Consider the following 14,793-nt stretch of genomic DNA (forward strand, 5'->3'; position numbering starts at 1 on the left):
ACATTTATTGATCCCTCAAAATGGTCTATGTATGTGGGTTTATGTATATCAATGAGTTGAATCTTAAGAGTACTATTTTAATTTTATTTTCGTAGTAGTGTATCCAGAAAAAAAGGTGCAGCCCAATGTGTCATTTTCCCCAAATATTTTTTTTTTGATGAAATCTGTGTCAAAACGAAAGTAGTTGCAGAATGCATGCAGCGCGTGGGTGCGCATGCGGAGGTCAGGGTTGACAGTCTCCACACAGTCGTGGAAGGAGTGCTGCGGCTAAGCTAACTGCAACCATCGTAACTAGCTACATGTGGAGGGTAAAACGGGAGGTAACCCCGACCCGAACTCTTTCAAAATTCCCCCTCTTTGGCCAAAAACAACTCTAAACTTCCATCTCATCGAAACTAAGGAATAACAGTGGTTTACAATGAAAGGGTGAGTATAAGCATTTAGAGACATGATTGAGTAGCTAGCACGAGTAAAGTTTTTCATGTCTCTTTTTTCAACAGGGGGAGGCGGGGAGGAGACGACAAGGCTAGCTAGCTAGCTAAGCTATTTTCATTCTGATGTTGGACAAAAAACTGCTAACGACAGCACTGTGACTGAAACAATTTTGAGTCGGGCTTGGTCGTCAACTCAAGCTGGTTGCCGGTTCGCTGTTTAGTTAGCGAGCAAGCTAAGCTAACTAGCTATCACTGTTGAGCTGAAGAGCTGGCCAGTTAGCCAAGCCAGTTAACCTACTTTAGTCAAGCTAAATAGCTAAAACTAGGACCTCAGCTAACGTGATTGTTAGCTGTAAGTTGACAACAGCTCAAGTAAGCAGCAGCTATTGCTAGTTAGCTAGCTAGTTAACCGCTAGCCAAGTTAACAGCTTGCCACCCATCTAACGCTGGTCAGGTGGCAAGGGTCTCATTTGTCGTTACTTCCTACGTCAACTCCAGAGTTACTGCCAGCATGCTCATAGTAATTTGAGCTATCAAAGTAACAGTCTCTAGCTGTCATGCTCATCGTTTCTAGTTGCAATTTTGGCCAAGTTCTTGAAGATCAAATAGCATGACGGCGATAACGTTGAATATGTTAACTTTAATTTTATTATAACGTTAGATGACACAGATGTCTATGGTTGAAATGTCGACTGATGTTGGCAACTCTGTGTTGCTGTCACTGCTGGTACATCCCGGTGAACGACACACGTGACCAACAGCTGTTGTCTGTTTTGCATGTGGAGTCACCCTAAAAATACCACCTTGAACTCCTCAGCCAAGTCAAGTGGAGAGTTGTGTTAGTGTCAAGACGTAAATCTACACACCTCCCCAGAGTATCATGAAATGAATAAAATGCAGGGTATAACTCCTGGTTTTAGCAGGTGCAAATTATTACCTCATACTGTAAGAAACACTAGGGGGCAAGAATCACAGAATCATTTGCCTCAGATATTTATGTTGTGGTACATCTGTGTTGTAGGTGGATTTTGTCTGGCACTAGTAATGGCATTTGGCATTTATGGGGCAGGAGTGCAGCTGTCTGTGCATCTGGACTGGCTATAGTTGGTCCAACTGAATCCAGGTGGTGGGTTTGGAAAAAAGAGCCTATCTTTGAAAACCTTACCTGTGAAGTACGTAAGCTAGATCCCAAGTACTCAGCAGTCAGAGTTATCAGGAGGCTACAGCTTCTTCTTGTGCTTTTTTTGTTGTTTTACAGTGGTTAATTCATGTATTTTTGAGTCAAATTATCCTGACTATACATTGCAATATATTGGTTGCCAGCTGTTTGACCGTTTTGCTCTTGTTCCAGTAGCCGGATCGAGCTGGGGGATGTTACGCCCCACAACATTAAGCAGCTGAAACGCCTGAACCAGGTCATCTTCCCTGTCAGCTACAACGACAAGTTCTACAAAGATGTACTGGAAGTGGGAGAGCTTGCAAAGCTAGGTGAGAGACTTCACTCATGTAACTTTTTCATAAACCCAGATCACTTCAAATCTATCCTTAAAAAAAGCATTTAGCAGTTTACTTTTTATAGTGATGGTGAGAGATTAGAGAGAGGGGCAGAACAGGGGAGACAGAGAATGCACTAGCAGGATTCAGTCTGGTGGGGCCACACATGTGGTTCCAGATGTGGGGGACTTAACCACTTTGCTATCTCTGGGTAAAAAGTATCCTTTTTTTAAACCCACATGTTTTACACATGAGGTAGGACATTCCATCAAGCACATAGTCTTCCAGATATTGTTGGCATATCATGTCATCTAAGTAGATGTGAGGTCATGTCTGTACTCTTAAAAACTTCCACTTTCTTCAGTATCTAATGTTAAAATCACTCCTAGTGCCAGCCTAATCACAGACATAATCTAATCAGACTGGTCAAAGCAAATGTTCTATTTCACTGCACTCTCCAATCTAGCACTAGGTTTTAAGTAAGTAAGGACATAGGAAATTATGGATTCCCTGTCTGTTGGTGATGTTTCTGTGTTTCCTCTTCATTGTTTTGTAGCGTACTTCAATGACATTGCAGTGGGGGCTGTGTGCTGCAGAGTGGACCACTCCCAGAACCAGAAGAGACTGTACATCATGACACTTGGCTGTCTAGCACCCTACCGTAGACTAGGAATCGGTATGCAACTCTGCATTTGTAGTGTGTGAATTTGTTGTGCATTTGACTAAACGTACCCAACACACTGTAGTGCACATTATGATGTTATGTTGGTTTTTGTATTCAAAACTTTGCCTCTGTCTCTTTCTAGGTACAAAGATGCTGAATCATGTGCTAAACATCTGTGAGAAGGATGGCACTTTTGACAACATTTACCTGTGAGTGTTTAATCCTGTAATGGCAGAGAGTATATGTGATGGATGTCCAAAATAAAAATAGAAACAAAATCCAGTGGACTTAAAAATTGGGCGAGGAGAGCCTAAAATTAGTGTGGGAATATGAAAAGACAGCAAGGAAGCTTGCAGACCACAGAAATCATATTGGACATCTTAATACCTGGATGACTGAAATAAATCTACACAGATATATGTGATGGAGATTTGGTTGATTTGTATGGAGTTAACGTACGAGTCAATTCAACCAGGGATATCCAGTGTTAACAGTGACTTTTTACCAATTCTAACTGTGCTATCACTAACTAGAATTCTTTTTTCTCTTCCCCACAGTCATGTGCAGATCAGCAATGAGTCGGCCATTGACTTTTACCAGAAGTTTGGCTTTGAGATCATTGAAACAAAAAAGAATTACTACAAGAGGATAGAGCCTGCAGATGCCCATGTGCTGCAGAAGAGTCTGCGCAGCCCATGTGCACCCCCCACTGGAGAGCTTCAGAAGGCAGAGTAGGGGCACAGCTTTTGGAAAGAGCACAGCTGTGCCCGCCTCCACAGAAACAGAACTGTGACAAATGCCCCAGGGTCGACACATTCAACACTTTCTTCAAAGGACGTTAAAAAGAGAAAACAAATTTAAAGTACAAAAATGGCTGCATTTATTTTGCAAAGGGGTCCCCTTAATTTTGCATCGTTTATCGCCCCCTTTCCTCATTTAGATAATTGAAAATGACAAAAAGCTCAGAATCCAAAAGTGCTCCTATTGACAAAGCTGCCAACTTCAGACAGTTTTAAGACTCGGTGGAGGGGGAGGGGGGTGGTGTTTGCAAATCATACTGTTTGTGTTTGAGTTGTTTTTATGTGGTTATAAAGCTAATGGGGACATATCCTTACTGTTGGAGCGAAAGAAAACAGTTGATTTGAAGCGGGAAAGTCTTTGAAAGACCATCATTGACACACAAAGTCCCAGCTGGTAACCTTGGAGTGATGCTTCGAGTTGTCATAGTGACATGTGGAACGCTCACGACTCCATTCCCTCACCACCTGAACCCTGGGACCTATGGGAAGAGTTTGACCAGTCTGTTGGTATGTCATGTCCAGAGGGGAAGAGCAGAAATGTGCCCCCTCAGTATGGGCTTAAAGAAGGTTGAACGGTTTCAAGGTGGTGGGAAGAGATGGTCACTGCTCACAATTTTCTGAACAATTTTGTTTTTCAGCCTGTTAATTTAATTCCCCTTCAACTGTTTCTGTTTTTTTACATTGAGATGGCGAATGGTTCAGAGGTTCTCCTGGGTTTGCTGCAAAGGCAGAAAAGAAGAAATCACTATATCAGATGAGTAGGAATGAGAGAACCCAACAAAATAACATTGTAGAGAATTTTGATGTGTTTTTGAGAAGGGCACACCACAATGTCCAGCGAGTGAACTCTGAATAATACAGGTTGGCAGATTGGAATCAGATTTGGACATTGTTTTCAGCAATTTAATGATTGTGTGCATCTGAATTTGCATTATTGGCAGTTCTTTAGACGGTGTGTCTGTCTCTAAACACAAAGATGTATCTTGTTTAATTTGGCACCTTATGTGACCACCTAGTAGAAATCCAGTCTCCGCAAACTTCCTGCCTCAGCCAGCTTCTGTCATTACCTAGACCTTTACTAGATTTTGAAGCTTGCCTGATAGTCTGGAAGTTTGTTTAGTATGGTCTCTCAAACAGTACTCTACCCAGGGGAAGCTCTGACCCTCTGCATGCTAGGAGAGTTGTGTCCTCTCCACTGTAGTATAAGCATGTTTTTCCTTTCTTTGAAGAATTTTATCTTTTCTGGAGCTCTATATTGTAAGACTTTTTAACCTCTAAATAAAGGAATTACTATTTGCATTAATTGGTATTTTTTGTTTCATTCTATTTCATGTCTATGCTGGGGTGTTGTAGGAATTGTTGACAAACTCGAATATGCTTGATACCTGTACAAAAATGTTGGTTGCAGGAAAGGATGTGCAGAGATGTGTAGGTACATACAATGCATATCCATTCCTGAATGCCTTAACACATGTTGATTGGCTCATACTTCCAACATCTGAAATGCTATTGGTTGTCACCACCACCAGAGCAGTCCCCTTTCCGCTCTGGGTTAGATTGTAACTAGATTGTTTTGAGATGAGTTGAGTTGAATGCCTTAGCAGCTAGCTCCCAAACTCAAAGTTCTCGCAGGGACAAGGTCTCTAAAATGTTGAGGCTACAGGTACGTGGGGACATGCGTCCTTTACTAGCGTTTAGCATCAGAGACGCGAAGGGATCAGCCGTTGCTTTGTTTTGATAATCATGTCGGTAACGTGAAGCTAAGCTAGCGCTAGCTAAAAGAATGCTAGCTCGCTAGGTAATTGCCCAGGTTGCTTGTTTCAAGCTAGTTAAGTAACGGGATAACTATCGTAACATCGTTTATTGTCAGCATTTGTCACAATTTAAGTCATAATCCGTAACTGTCTGTGCGATTCTTTAATCATACGGCTATAATGGTGTAATATGCCGTAGCAGGTTAATGAGTTTAGGTTAGCTGTCTAGCTAGGTTAATCTGCATCAGCTTTTTAGCTGCTAGTACTTTGAAGCTCAACGTAGCCTAGCAAGGGTACTATTTCCTTGACTCTCTTGTTGTTTGTGCCGCTGTATTAAATTGTATGACAGCCAACTGACTAAATTACAACACACTGAATATAACTGTATTCCCTTGGCGGTGCACTGTTTCCCGATGTCATCATGTACATTTATAATTCATATTTTATCTCGATGCTTTATCTTTTGATTGCAGGACGGGCAGGGAAGGGATTTGAGGTCCAGCTGGTGAATGTGGTGACTGGTTCCTATCATACAGGCAACTGTTAGGACAGGATGCCAGAGATGACCGAAACTCAGACCCCTGGTCGTAAACCTAAGTAAGGATGTCTGACATCATAAATCTATCTACTGGTTATCATGTTTGAACCAAGATGTCATTGCAATCATTTAGATGCATATCTGCATAGTCACGGTTGAAAAGCATACCAATAATGATTAAATGTTTCTTTTGCAGAAAAAAGAAAAACAAAGAATCTCACAATGCAGGTGAAATAATGTCTCTTGTTATCCTCCATCTGTGCAAACCTTGCTGTTTAATGTGCATTGGATTACTTACTGGATTATTTGGATTGTTGGAGTAATTTTGTCCAAGCATAAACGTTTTATATCTGCTTTTATTTAGTTGAGAGACACAGAAAAGAGAAGATCAATGCTGGGATTAACCGCATCGGCAATCTTTTGCCATGTTCCCAGGCACTGAAGCAGGTAAGAAACAAGCTCTCATACTGTCTTTCCTTGTCATCCTCTGGTTATGGTTAAATTATTGTCTATATAAATTTTAAGCAACTAAGTTAGCTGTTTTGTGGCACCATTTAATATAAATTTTTATCCCTTTGTCTGTAGAGTAAGAACATGATCTTGGACCAGGCTTTTCGCTACATCACTGACCTGAAGAAACAAAATGATACAATGCTTCTGGAAGGAGGGGATAAAGTACAAGGTGAAGTTTAACAATTTGTACACCTTTTTGTCATCTAACCCTGCTTGTGGATATTGTATAGCATGCTGTCTTTGTTGTAGCACATGCTTGAAGTTTTCCACAGTTTCATTATACTTTGATTTGAAAAGTGTGATGAAAGTGAGATTAGGCCTATATGTGTGCTTGATTTTGCACACTACTGATGGTCACTGCATTGGTCTCTATGCAGCCGAGGAGATCCGTCGACTGCGGCGTCAACTGGAAGAGCTGAGGAAGGAGAGCGCTCACTACATTGAGCTCCTCAAAGCCCACGACATCAACTTCCTAGAAGACCCCACCATCCACTGGAAGGGCAAACAGCGCTGTGCCAAGGTGGCCAAGGTGACACCCACTCACCAACTCCCAAAGGGGATAATCGTCTACTCCAATGGGAATGTGATGTGCCCTGCAGGGAAGGAGACTAGCCTGGGGAAACAACCTTCTGAAACTTTAATTGTTCAGCCATCTCCTGAGGTCAATGCCAGGGTGAGGGTGAATGGAGCCCTGCTGCAGGTTAACACCTCTTCCTCTGCCCCTTCGCTTCTTCCAGGGGCAGCCGTTGCCCCCACCCAGTCTACGCCAGGCCTGAGAGTGGTAGAGCAGTGTGTGGTCGAAACACCCGCTGCAGCCCCCACTCTGCCACCTTCTGTGTCCTACATCACCCTCCAGATTCCCGCTGGCACCACCGCCCTGCCCCAGCAACCTCAGCCTGCCACCCCAGCCCAAAGCCTGACTATAGCAGCCAGTCCAGCCTCACAGCTCCCCACACAAAGCCCTGCTCAGCCTGTCCCCAGCCTCACCACCCTCCCCCAGACTGTAACCACACCCAGGGCAGTAGTCTCAGAAGTTTGCTCTCTGATCACACAGGACACCGCCATCAGGACTGTGAGCTACACTACTATCCCCAACAGTCCAGCACTTCTTAGACCTGGGGCAGCAGGCAGCACACAAACTACCTGGACAACACTGCAATTGGCAGGGAACACAGTGCAGCCTGTCTGCCAGAGTCTCCCCACCGCAGAGGCCAGCAACACCAGCCAGGCTGTCCAGCAGTTGACTGTGTGCCCCATAAGCAACAAACCCTCTGTTCAGCCCATTCAAATACAGATGCAACCTCAGGTACCTGTACAACAGGCACCCATCACAGCCCACATTCAAGCGCAGCCCATGCAGAGGCCTCCTCAGCTACGGCCAGCCATCCTGACCCAGGCACAGCCCCAGCCTGTCCTAGCCCCCCAACCCCAGTGTGCTGTTCTCCCCCAGTCAGCCATAGTGCCCCAGCCAGCTGTAGTGGCCCATCCTGCCGTGGTGTCGCAGCCCCAGCCTGCTGTACTACAGCCAGCATCAATGGTTCCCCATCCTCCGACAGCCCTCATCCCTCAGCCCCAGCCCCTTCCACAACCAGCCCTGGTGCCCCAGCCACAGGCCACTGTGCTGCCCCTGCTCCAGACCATGCAGGTACTACAGGTCAGCCCAACCGGAGCAACAGCCTCTGGGGTAACAGCTCCACAGAACACTAACAACCCGAGCGTAGTCATCCTGCAGCAGGCCAATGCCTGCCCTGCCCAATCCGTGGTAAGGGAGGAACTAACCAATCAGACGCCTTGCCAGCATATTGTAATCATCCAAGCGCCCAATCAGACTGCATCTGCCCCTCAGAATCCTCAGGTTGGCATGGTGCCTGCTGCTGTGCCCACTGCAGTGCCTGCTATGCCCACTCCAATTGCCACAACCAGCTGTACAACCTCTACCGCTTGCTTACAGACTGTTGGTGGAAAGCAGCTGGTTCACATTCTACCACGTCCCATTCCCATTCAGCACCAAATAAACCAGCCCCTACAGGTCACCCAGGCTTCCTCTGCCCAGCCAGTTCCCCCAACCCCGCAGACCATCACTGTGAATGGCCAGGTGTTTGCCCTACAGCCAATGAAGTCCTCGGACAAAGCTGGCTCGCAGGGTGGCCAGAGCACGCTCCAGCTGGTCCAGCCCACCACCACTGAGGAACCAACCACCAATGTGGCCCTCAACAGTCTGGGGGCCCTCAGCAGCCTCAACCAGAGCATCTCTCAGGGCCTTCCACTCACCATTTCTAGCCAGAACAACGTTCAGCTTCCTGCTGCTCCATCATCAGTGGTCCAGCAGCAGCAGCAGCCTCCTGCTCCTGTCAGTGTCCCTGGAGCCACGCTCACTCTCCCTGTCCGGCAGCTACAGGTCCCTTGTGTGAACCCAGTCAAAGCAGGGCCGGTGGTTAATCCCCCTAAGGCCTCAGGGAGGAGGCCTCGCGTAGCTTTGTTTACTAAAAGGGCAACAGCTAAAAGGACCAAGCCAGCCAAGAAGAAAGAGCTCAAACAGGCACAGCCTGCTGTCACCATCGCAGCCAAGCCAGCGGCTGCTGCAGGAGAAAGCCAGACAGTTGAAGTGACGGTATGTCAAGTTGTACCGTCTTCGGGTGTAAAAATCACTGACACTCCCACAGTTAGTATCACAGCTGTTACAACCACAGATTGTAGTGAAGTCTCCACACAGAGCAAAACTATAGGAAATATTGTCACTTCTACACAAAGCCCACTGAAAATGGTCACCATGTGTAGTTCATCTAGTGAGCCAACTGTATCTAGTCAGTCCCTCCCACAGAGCACAACATCTGTCAATAGCACAGCCAGTGTCTCTCAGAGTACATCTACAGCTAGAGTCAGTGCAGCACAGAGTGAAGTTATATTCAGTCGTGCTAACACCAGTGGTATGGTAACTGCAGTCACAACTGTCAGTGTCACAGCAGTCAAGCCATCAGTTAGTGCAGCTGTGGCCATTGAGAGTAAACCGGCCTCAGATTTGACTGGCAACAACTCAACTGTAACCAAACTCACAGTTCCACAGGGGAAACCACCAGTCACCACTACAGCAGCTAGCACAGCACAGACTAGATCAGCTGCCACCACTGCCAGTTCTAGACAGAGCAGATCTGTGGTCAATGGTGCAGGTGCCGCTCAGAGTCAGTACGCCTCCATCGGTGTGTCTACTGTTGCGAGTCACCCTCCAGTCTGCACCAGCAGTATCACAGAGAGTGCACCAGTGATTTCAATCCAGGCTAACCAACTGACTTCAGTGTGTCATTCCCAGACATCCAGCTCCCAAAATCATCAGCCTTGTGCTAAGCCTGAGTCACAGCCCACCACCTCCCCCTCTGTGTCAACCACTGCACCACTCTCATCAGCTGCGCCAACATTTTCCACAGCCTCTGTTACAGCCCCTATAAGTTCGGAGTTCAGGAAAAGGGTCGCTGTCAGTAAAGCCTTGACACAGCAGCCTGACCTGAGCATGTCCAACCCCTCTCCCTCACATCCTGCTGAAGTCAAACCGCCCCAGGGTCCTGGAAGGGACAGGGAGGCTCAGAAAGGGGGACGCCCCACAGCAGCAACAGAGAAAGAGGGCTTAGTGGCTGCTGCTACTGCTGACACGCCCTCTAGAAAGGACTTTGCCATACCACAGCAGGTATACACTAACCTAGATCATGAAACTATGGAGCATCCTATGACATCTAGCAGACAGACGGATTCTCCCATGTCTGCAGGGGCTGGGGGTGGAAGAGGGTTCTCTGTGGCCTCCATGCTTCCCCAGGGCCACAGTATCAGTGCCTCATCTGGCTCCTTTGGAACATGTATATTCACTACTGAGCAGGCAGAGATGCTTGCCTTGGCCATGCTAGAGCAAGACAGCCCTGGGAGGAGGAATGGAGGCTGCCCTGGGGAGAACACTACATCAAACTCCACCACAGCTGCATGGGAGCCCCCCAAGACCCCTCCAGTTTCTACGAGCAAAGAAAGAGGCTCGGCTGGACACCAGGCAAAGGTAACTAAACCCATGGATACAGCAGTGGTTAAACCCCACACCCAGGTGTCTGTCAGAGGACAGGTTGGGGAAGGGTCTGTCAGTGGGCCCATAGGAACCAGACATCCACAAAACATTTCATACTCCCAGTCTCAGTCTCTCCCCCAGGTCCAGTCTCAGAGCCAGACCCAGAGTGGCACTGTGGCTAGCCTCAGTGTCAACAACCTGATCAGGCCCAGCTCCAGCCAGCAGCCCTACCCTGGCTCCCCCAGTCTGGTTGGCCAACAGGGCTCAGTCCCATCACCTGTAGGGACCTCAGCCCACATATCCCAACCCTCAAACAACGCTCTCCCACCCTGCTCAGGTTCAGCCCAGCTGAATGAGTACACTCCCCTGAAGAGTGCCCTAATGAGGGCTCAGGCTGGGGTCGGTGTGGCTGAGCGGCATGTTAAGAACGTCTCCAAGCGCCAGGCCCAGGAGGAGGCGATGCTGCCCACTAGTAAACGGCCCAAGCCTTGCCCTCCGTCGGCCACCACTGTGGGCCGTATGGAGGTGAAACCGCCAGACCACAGCCAGATGATGGTGGGCCAGCTGCCCCCCAGCTCCTCAGCCGTCATGACCAGGATCAACCCTGAAAGCGGCGGCCCCCTCTTCTCCACAAACTCCTTCATGAACACAGTCCTCCGGCCCACTGATGGCCACTGCCCTCCTCAAGGACCCCCTGAGCAGAACCAGCCAGGGGTGCTCCACCTGCCGCAGGGTCACCCCCAGCATGCTGCACCCCAGCCTGGCCAGCACCTGGGGGGGAACCCTTACATGAAGCAACAGCAGCAACAACAAGAGCAGCAGAGGCACCATCTGTACCAGCTGCAACACCACCTGACACAGCCTGACCCTGCGCAGCTCCACTCCCTCCACCAGAGGGCGCTGCAGCAGCAGCAGCAGCAGCAGCAGGACCAGCAGCATGTCCAGAAGAAGAGGGGGCTGGTTAGAGGAAGTCAGAGTGGTTCACCTGCTGGCCTGCAACAGAAACAGCATCACCTGGAAAAGTCTGGAGTTCAGCAGCAACAGCAGCAGCAGCACCCACATCAACAACAACAGACACAACATCAACAACATGCACAGCAGCAGTCCCAACAGCATCCACAACAGCAGCCACAACAGTCCCACCAACAGTCACAACAGCATCAACAGCAGACCCAACACCAACAGGCTCATCCGCAGCAGCACCAACAGCAGACACAGCTTCAACAGCAGCCGCAGACACAGCATCAACAACATCAACAACAGCAGCAACAGCAGTTACAGCAGCAACAGAGCTCCCACTCCAGACACCAGCAGCACCTACAGCAGCAGATCCAGCAACAACAGCAACAGCACTTTCGACACCAGGACAAGAGCTGTGAGGCCCAGGCAGCAGGACCCAGAGCCCACCTGGGTGGGGGCAGCCACCTGGCCCAGCAAGAGCACCTCAAGGTTGGTAGAGTCATATGGCTGAGAGTGTGAGTTAATAGGAATCAAAATTAAGTATAGTGCCTCCTGTGGTGCTAAGATGCTTGACTACTGGCTTTGTTGCTGTTTATTTAGTCTAGTCTTGTTTATTTATATAGCCCTTTATCACAGTCAAGTCTCAAAGGGCTTTACATACCATCATGTACCATACTACATCATACATATACACACTACATGTATATACACATGTACATACAATTTAATTGGTGTAACATTCCTATCACCAAGTCCTACCTGTCAAATCTGAATATATTACACATTGTTTTTTTGAACAGAAAAGATAAGATTGGGGTTTTAACTTGGAAATAAAATTCTTATTCTCTTTTGTCTTCCCTCAGTCTGGTCAGGACCATAATGCCATGCAGAGGTTGATGAGCTCTAGGACCCTGGAGCAGCAGCTCATCTCCCAGCCCAGTAACCCTGTGTCCCGGCCCTCTGACCTGGCCTGTGCTCCGTCACGCCAGGAACGCCACCGTGTTTCCAACTACTCTGCTGAGGCGCTCATTGGTAAAAGCTCCACTAGTGGTGAACAGCAGCAACGCATGGGGCTTCATCTTCAGTCTGGCCGTGGTGCCACACAGGAGCAGCCGGACCTCCGGGGCTATCTGGACACGTCCCGAGGGAAGGCCAACATCGGACACAACCCCCAGAACCGCCTGCCCCAAGACCATCCGGGGTCTACTGACGTTCAGCGGGTCTCGGAGTGCCCCCCGTTCAAGACCATGGGTGGAGGAGGAGGAGGGCATCAACTCGGCGGCTTTGAGGCTCAGGTGTCTCGTGGGGGAGACATGGCCCCCAAGTCGGTGCCTCCCTCTCAGAGAGGGCCTCAGGGGCAGCAGCAGGGGGGGTTCAGGATGGGTGTAGGCCCTCCAGCAGATGGCAGGACACGTGGCGGCTACAGTGGAGCTCACCCTGGGTCTCAGGGAGTGCAGATAGGAGCAGGGCTGCCCCGAGAGCAGGAAGGCTGTCACCAGAGCTTCATGCAGAGTCTCCTTTCCCCCCACCTGCCTGACCAGAGCAACCACCAGCGGGCAGTGCAGTGCTGTCCCCCAGTTAGTATGGAGTACAGCTGTGTGCCTGGAAGCTCTTCTGGAGACATGCAGGCCAAAGCCTCTAGCCCCAGCGTGCCCCAGAGACAGAAGGCCCCATCCATGCGGCTCGGGGAGGGCAACAAGGGCCATATTCCCCAGGTCAGCGGTAACATGCATGGAGGCCCAGGCGTGCGAGCAGGTCTCCCCCACCCTCCAACCCCACACAGCAGCTCTGAGCCAGGCCGTTCCTCTGCCCCCTCCAGACCACCCACTGCTGTTAGCCAGCGCTCTCGCCACATCGCCCAGGATAACCAGCCGCCCAAGCTGAGGCCCGGTGACCGGCCCCGATCAGGTGCCCTAAGACCAAGCAACCCCTTTGAGCCCGAGGGACACCTGCCTCTGCCCTCTGGAGGAGGGGTGCTGCTCGGCAGACCACAATCTGGAGGAGAGGCACGTCGCAGCAGTATTGTTCGCTTTATGGCAGACACTGCTCAGGTTGCCAGTGACAACAACCTGGTGCCTGACCAACACCTAGCCCAGAACTTTGGTTTCCCTCCCTTCATTGCTGAGGGAGGGATGAACCCTCCACCTCCCATCAATGCTAACTCCACATTCATCCCTCCAGTCAGCCAGCCCAACGCTTCTCGTACCCCTGCCCTTCTGCCTGTGGAGCCCCAGAACACCTTACCCTCCTTCTATCCTTCCTATTCTCCAGCCGCCCACCCCAGCCTTCCCAGTGAAATCAACCTCCAATACTTTTCCAACCAGATGTTCACCAGCCCCAGTGCTGAAAAGGGCAGCGCCGCTCCACTCAACAATCGCTTCGGCTCCATCCTTTCCCCGCCTCGCCCTGTGGGTTTTGGCCAGACCGGCTTCCCCTTGCTCCCAGATATGCCCCCTATGCCCATTGCCAACTCATCTGGCATCACCCCACACCTATCCAACTTTAGCCTCACCTCTCTGTTCCCCGAGATCGCCACAGCTATGCCTACTGATGGCTCAGCCATGCCTATGTCTCCCCTGCTGTCGCTCTCCAACACCTCATCTGCTGACTCTGGCAAGCAGCCCAACCGGCCTGCTCACAACATTAGCCACATCCTGGGCCATGACGGCAGCTCTGCTGTGTGATAAAAGGCCCTGCTGCGTTTTGAATGCCACAGTGAAGAGGCGTTCTGGAGTGGCTCAAGTTAAATTTCTGTTTGAGACTTTTTTTGGTCGTTATAATGTGCGGCAAGTTCAGAGAAGCACCTGATTTCCAGTTTCTGAAAACCAGACTAGAAATTATGTGATTGAAGACTGGAGCTGGTGGTGTTTTTCATGGTTTACATGTTCATGCATACACAATAAGTTCTATTTTTTCCTTTGGCATATGATGTCTTAGTTATAATTTGTAATATTTCAGAAATCTTTTTATTTAGGAGACAGGGAAATGCAGTCCTTGAAAGCCCTTTGTTTGATACGTTGGTCAGACTGACTGTCTGGTAGTAAAACAAAATCACATTTAGGTTCTTACTTTAACCTCAAAGAGAGGGTCATTAAGAAAACTTCTGCACAGTACCCACAAAATGTAATTTACTAACTTATATCAGGTTGTACTGTACAGAATCCATTTTTTCAAGAGCTATTTTGTAAATACCAATGTTTCATATGAGAATTGTTAGAATATGTACGTATTTGTAAATACAAAGTTGATTAATAAAGTTTATAAGGAGACCTTTGTATTTGCTGTCAACTGGCGGTGTGTGTGTGGTACTACACTCATGATCCACTAGGTGGCACTTGAATTCTGGGGCAACATCACTAACATTTCTGCTTTCTCCAGCTCTCTGAGGGCTGTGCCAGGACCCAACGAAAAAGATATACATATAAAAAGTGTACATTATAAATGAGTGGTGTGTCCAAAACAACCTGGAAAAAAAAACTCTAATTCACATCCCTGTCTTTATTCCAACTGGAGTGGAAGTTGAACTACAGTACGGCATCTTTATGTAAGAAACAATCTATGGAAACTACGGTATGTTTGGTCTCACTGTAACAA

General features: G+C 48.6%; 2 protein-coding genes across 4 annotated transcripts; both read left to right on the top strand.

Moving 5' to 3' along the window:
• Window positions 1–247: 247 nt before the first annotated feature.
• On the top strand, window positions 248–4,695 carry naa50 (N-alpha-acetyltransferase 50, NatE catalytic subunit). Of its 2 annotated transcripts, none has more exons than XM_071913760.2 (5): window positions 248–426; window positions 1,786–1,922; window positions 2,485–2,604; window positions 2,735–2,801; window positions 3,150–4,695. In XM_071913760.2, exons 1-5 carry the CDS (start codon window positions 419–421, stop codon window positions 3,325–3,327), a joined length of 510 nt encoding a protein of 169 aa, XP_071769861.1. In that variant the 5' UTR covers window positions 248–418; the 3' UTR covers window positions 3,328–4,695. The 2 variants fall into 2 exon arrangements, with proteins under 2 accessions (XP_071769861.1, XP_071769863.1); XM_071913762.2 differs by having other exon boundaries at window positions 1,789–1,922.
• A 263-nt stretch (window positions 4,696–4,958) lies between these two features.
• usf3 (upstream transcription factor family member 3) lies at window positions 4,959–14,459 on the top strand. 2 transcript variants are annotated; one of them, XM_078291494.1, is made up of 8 exons: window positions 4,959–5,055; window positions 5,620–5,743; window positions 5,881–5,912; window positions 6,049–6,131; window positions 6,270–6,366; window positions 6,575–11,688; window positions 12,063–12,914; window positions 13,019–13,162. In XM_078291494.1, the coding sequence occupies exons 2-8, from the start codon at window positions 5,700–5,702 to the stop codon at window positions 13,034–13,036; spliced, it is 6,240 nt and encodes a 2,079-aa protein (XP_078147620.1). In that variant the 5' UTR covers window positions 4,959–5,055; window positions 5,620–5,699; the 3' UTR covers window positions 13,037–13,162. The 2 variants fall into 2 exon arrangements, with proteins under 2 accessions (XP_078147620.1, XP_078147619.1); XM_078291493.1 differs by having other exon boundaries at window positions 12,063–14,459.
• Window positions 14,460–14,793: the final 334 nt, after the last annotated feature.

Source organism: Centroberyx gerrardi, chromosome 22 (assembly GCF_048128805.1).
Source record: "Centroberyx gerrardi isolate f3 chromosome 22, fCenGer3.hap1.cur.20231027, whole genome shotgun sequence".
NCBI lineage: Eukaryota > Metazoa > Chordata > Actinopteri > Beryciformes > Berycidae > Centroberyx > Centroberyx gerrardi.

Coding starts and splice junctions, on each gene's coding strand:
- naa50 (XM_071913760.2), top strand. Junction 1,923..2,484: donor GGGAGAGCTTGCAAAGCTAG/GTGAGAGACTTC, acceptor ATTGTTTTGTAG/CGTACTTCAATGACATTGCA. Junction 2,605..2,734: donor CTACCGTAGACTAGGAATCG/GTATGCAACTCT, acceptor GTCTCTTTCTAG/GTACAAAGATGCTGAATCAT.
- usf3 (XM_078291493.1), top strand. CDS start 5,700: ATGCCAGAGATGACCGAAACTCAGACCCCTGGTCGTAAACCTAA. Junction 5,744..5,880: donor ACCCCTGGTCGTAAACCTAA/GTAAGGATGTCT, acceptor TTTCTTTTGCAG/AAAAAAGAAAAACAAAGAAT. Junction 6,367..6,574: donor AGGAGGGGATAAAGTACAAG/GTGAAGTTTAAC, acceptor GTCTCTATGCAG/CCGAGGAGATCCGTCGACTG.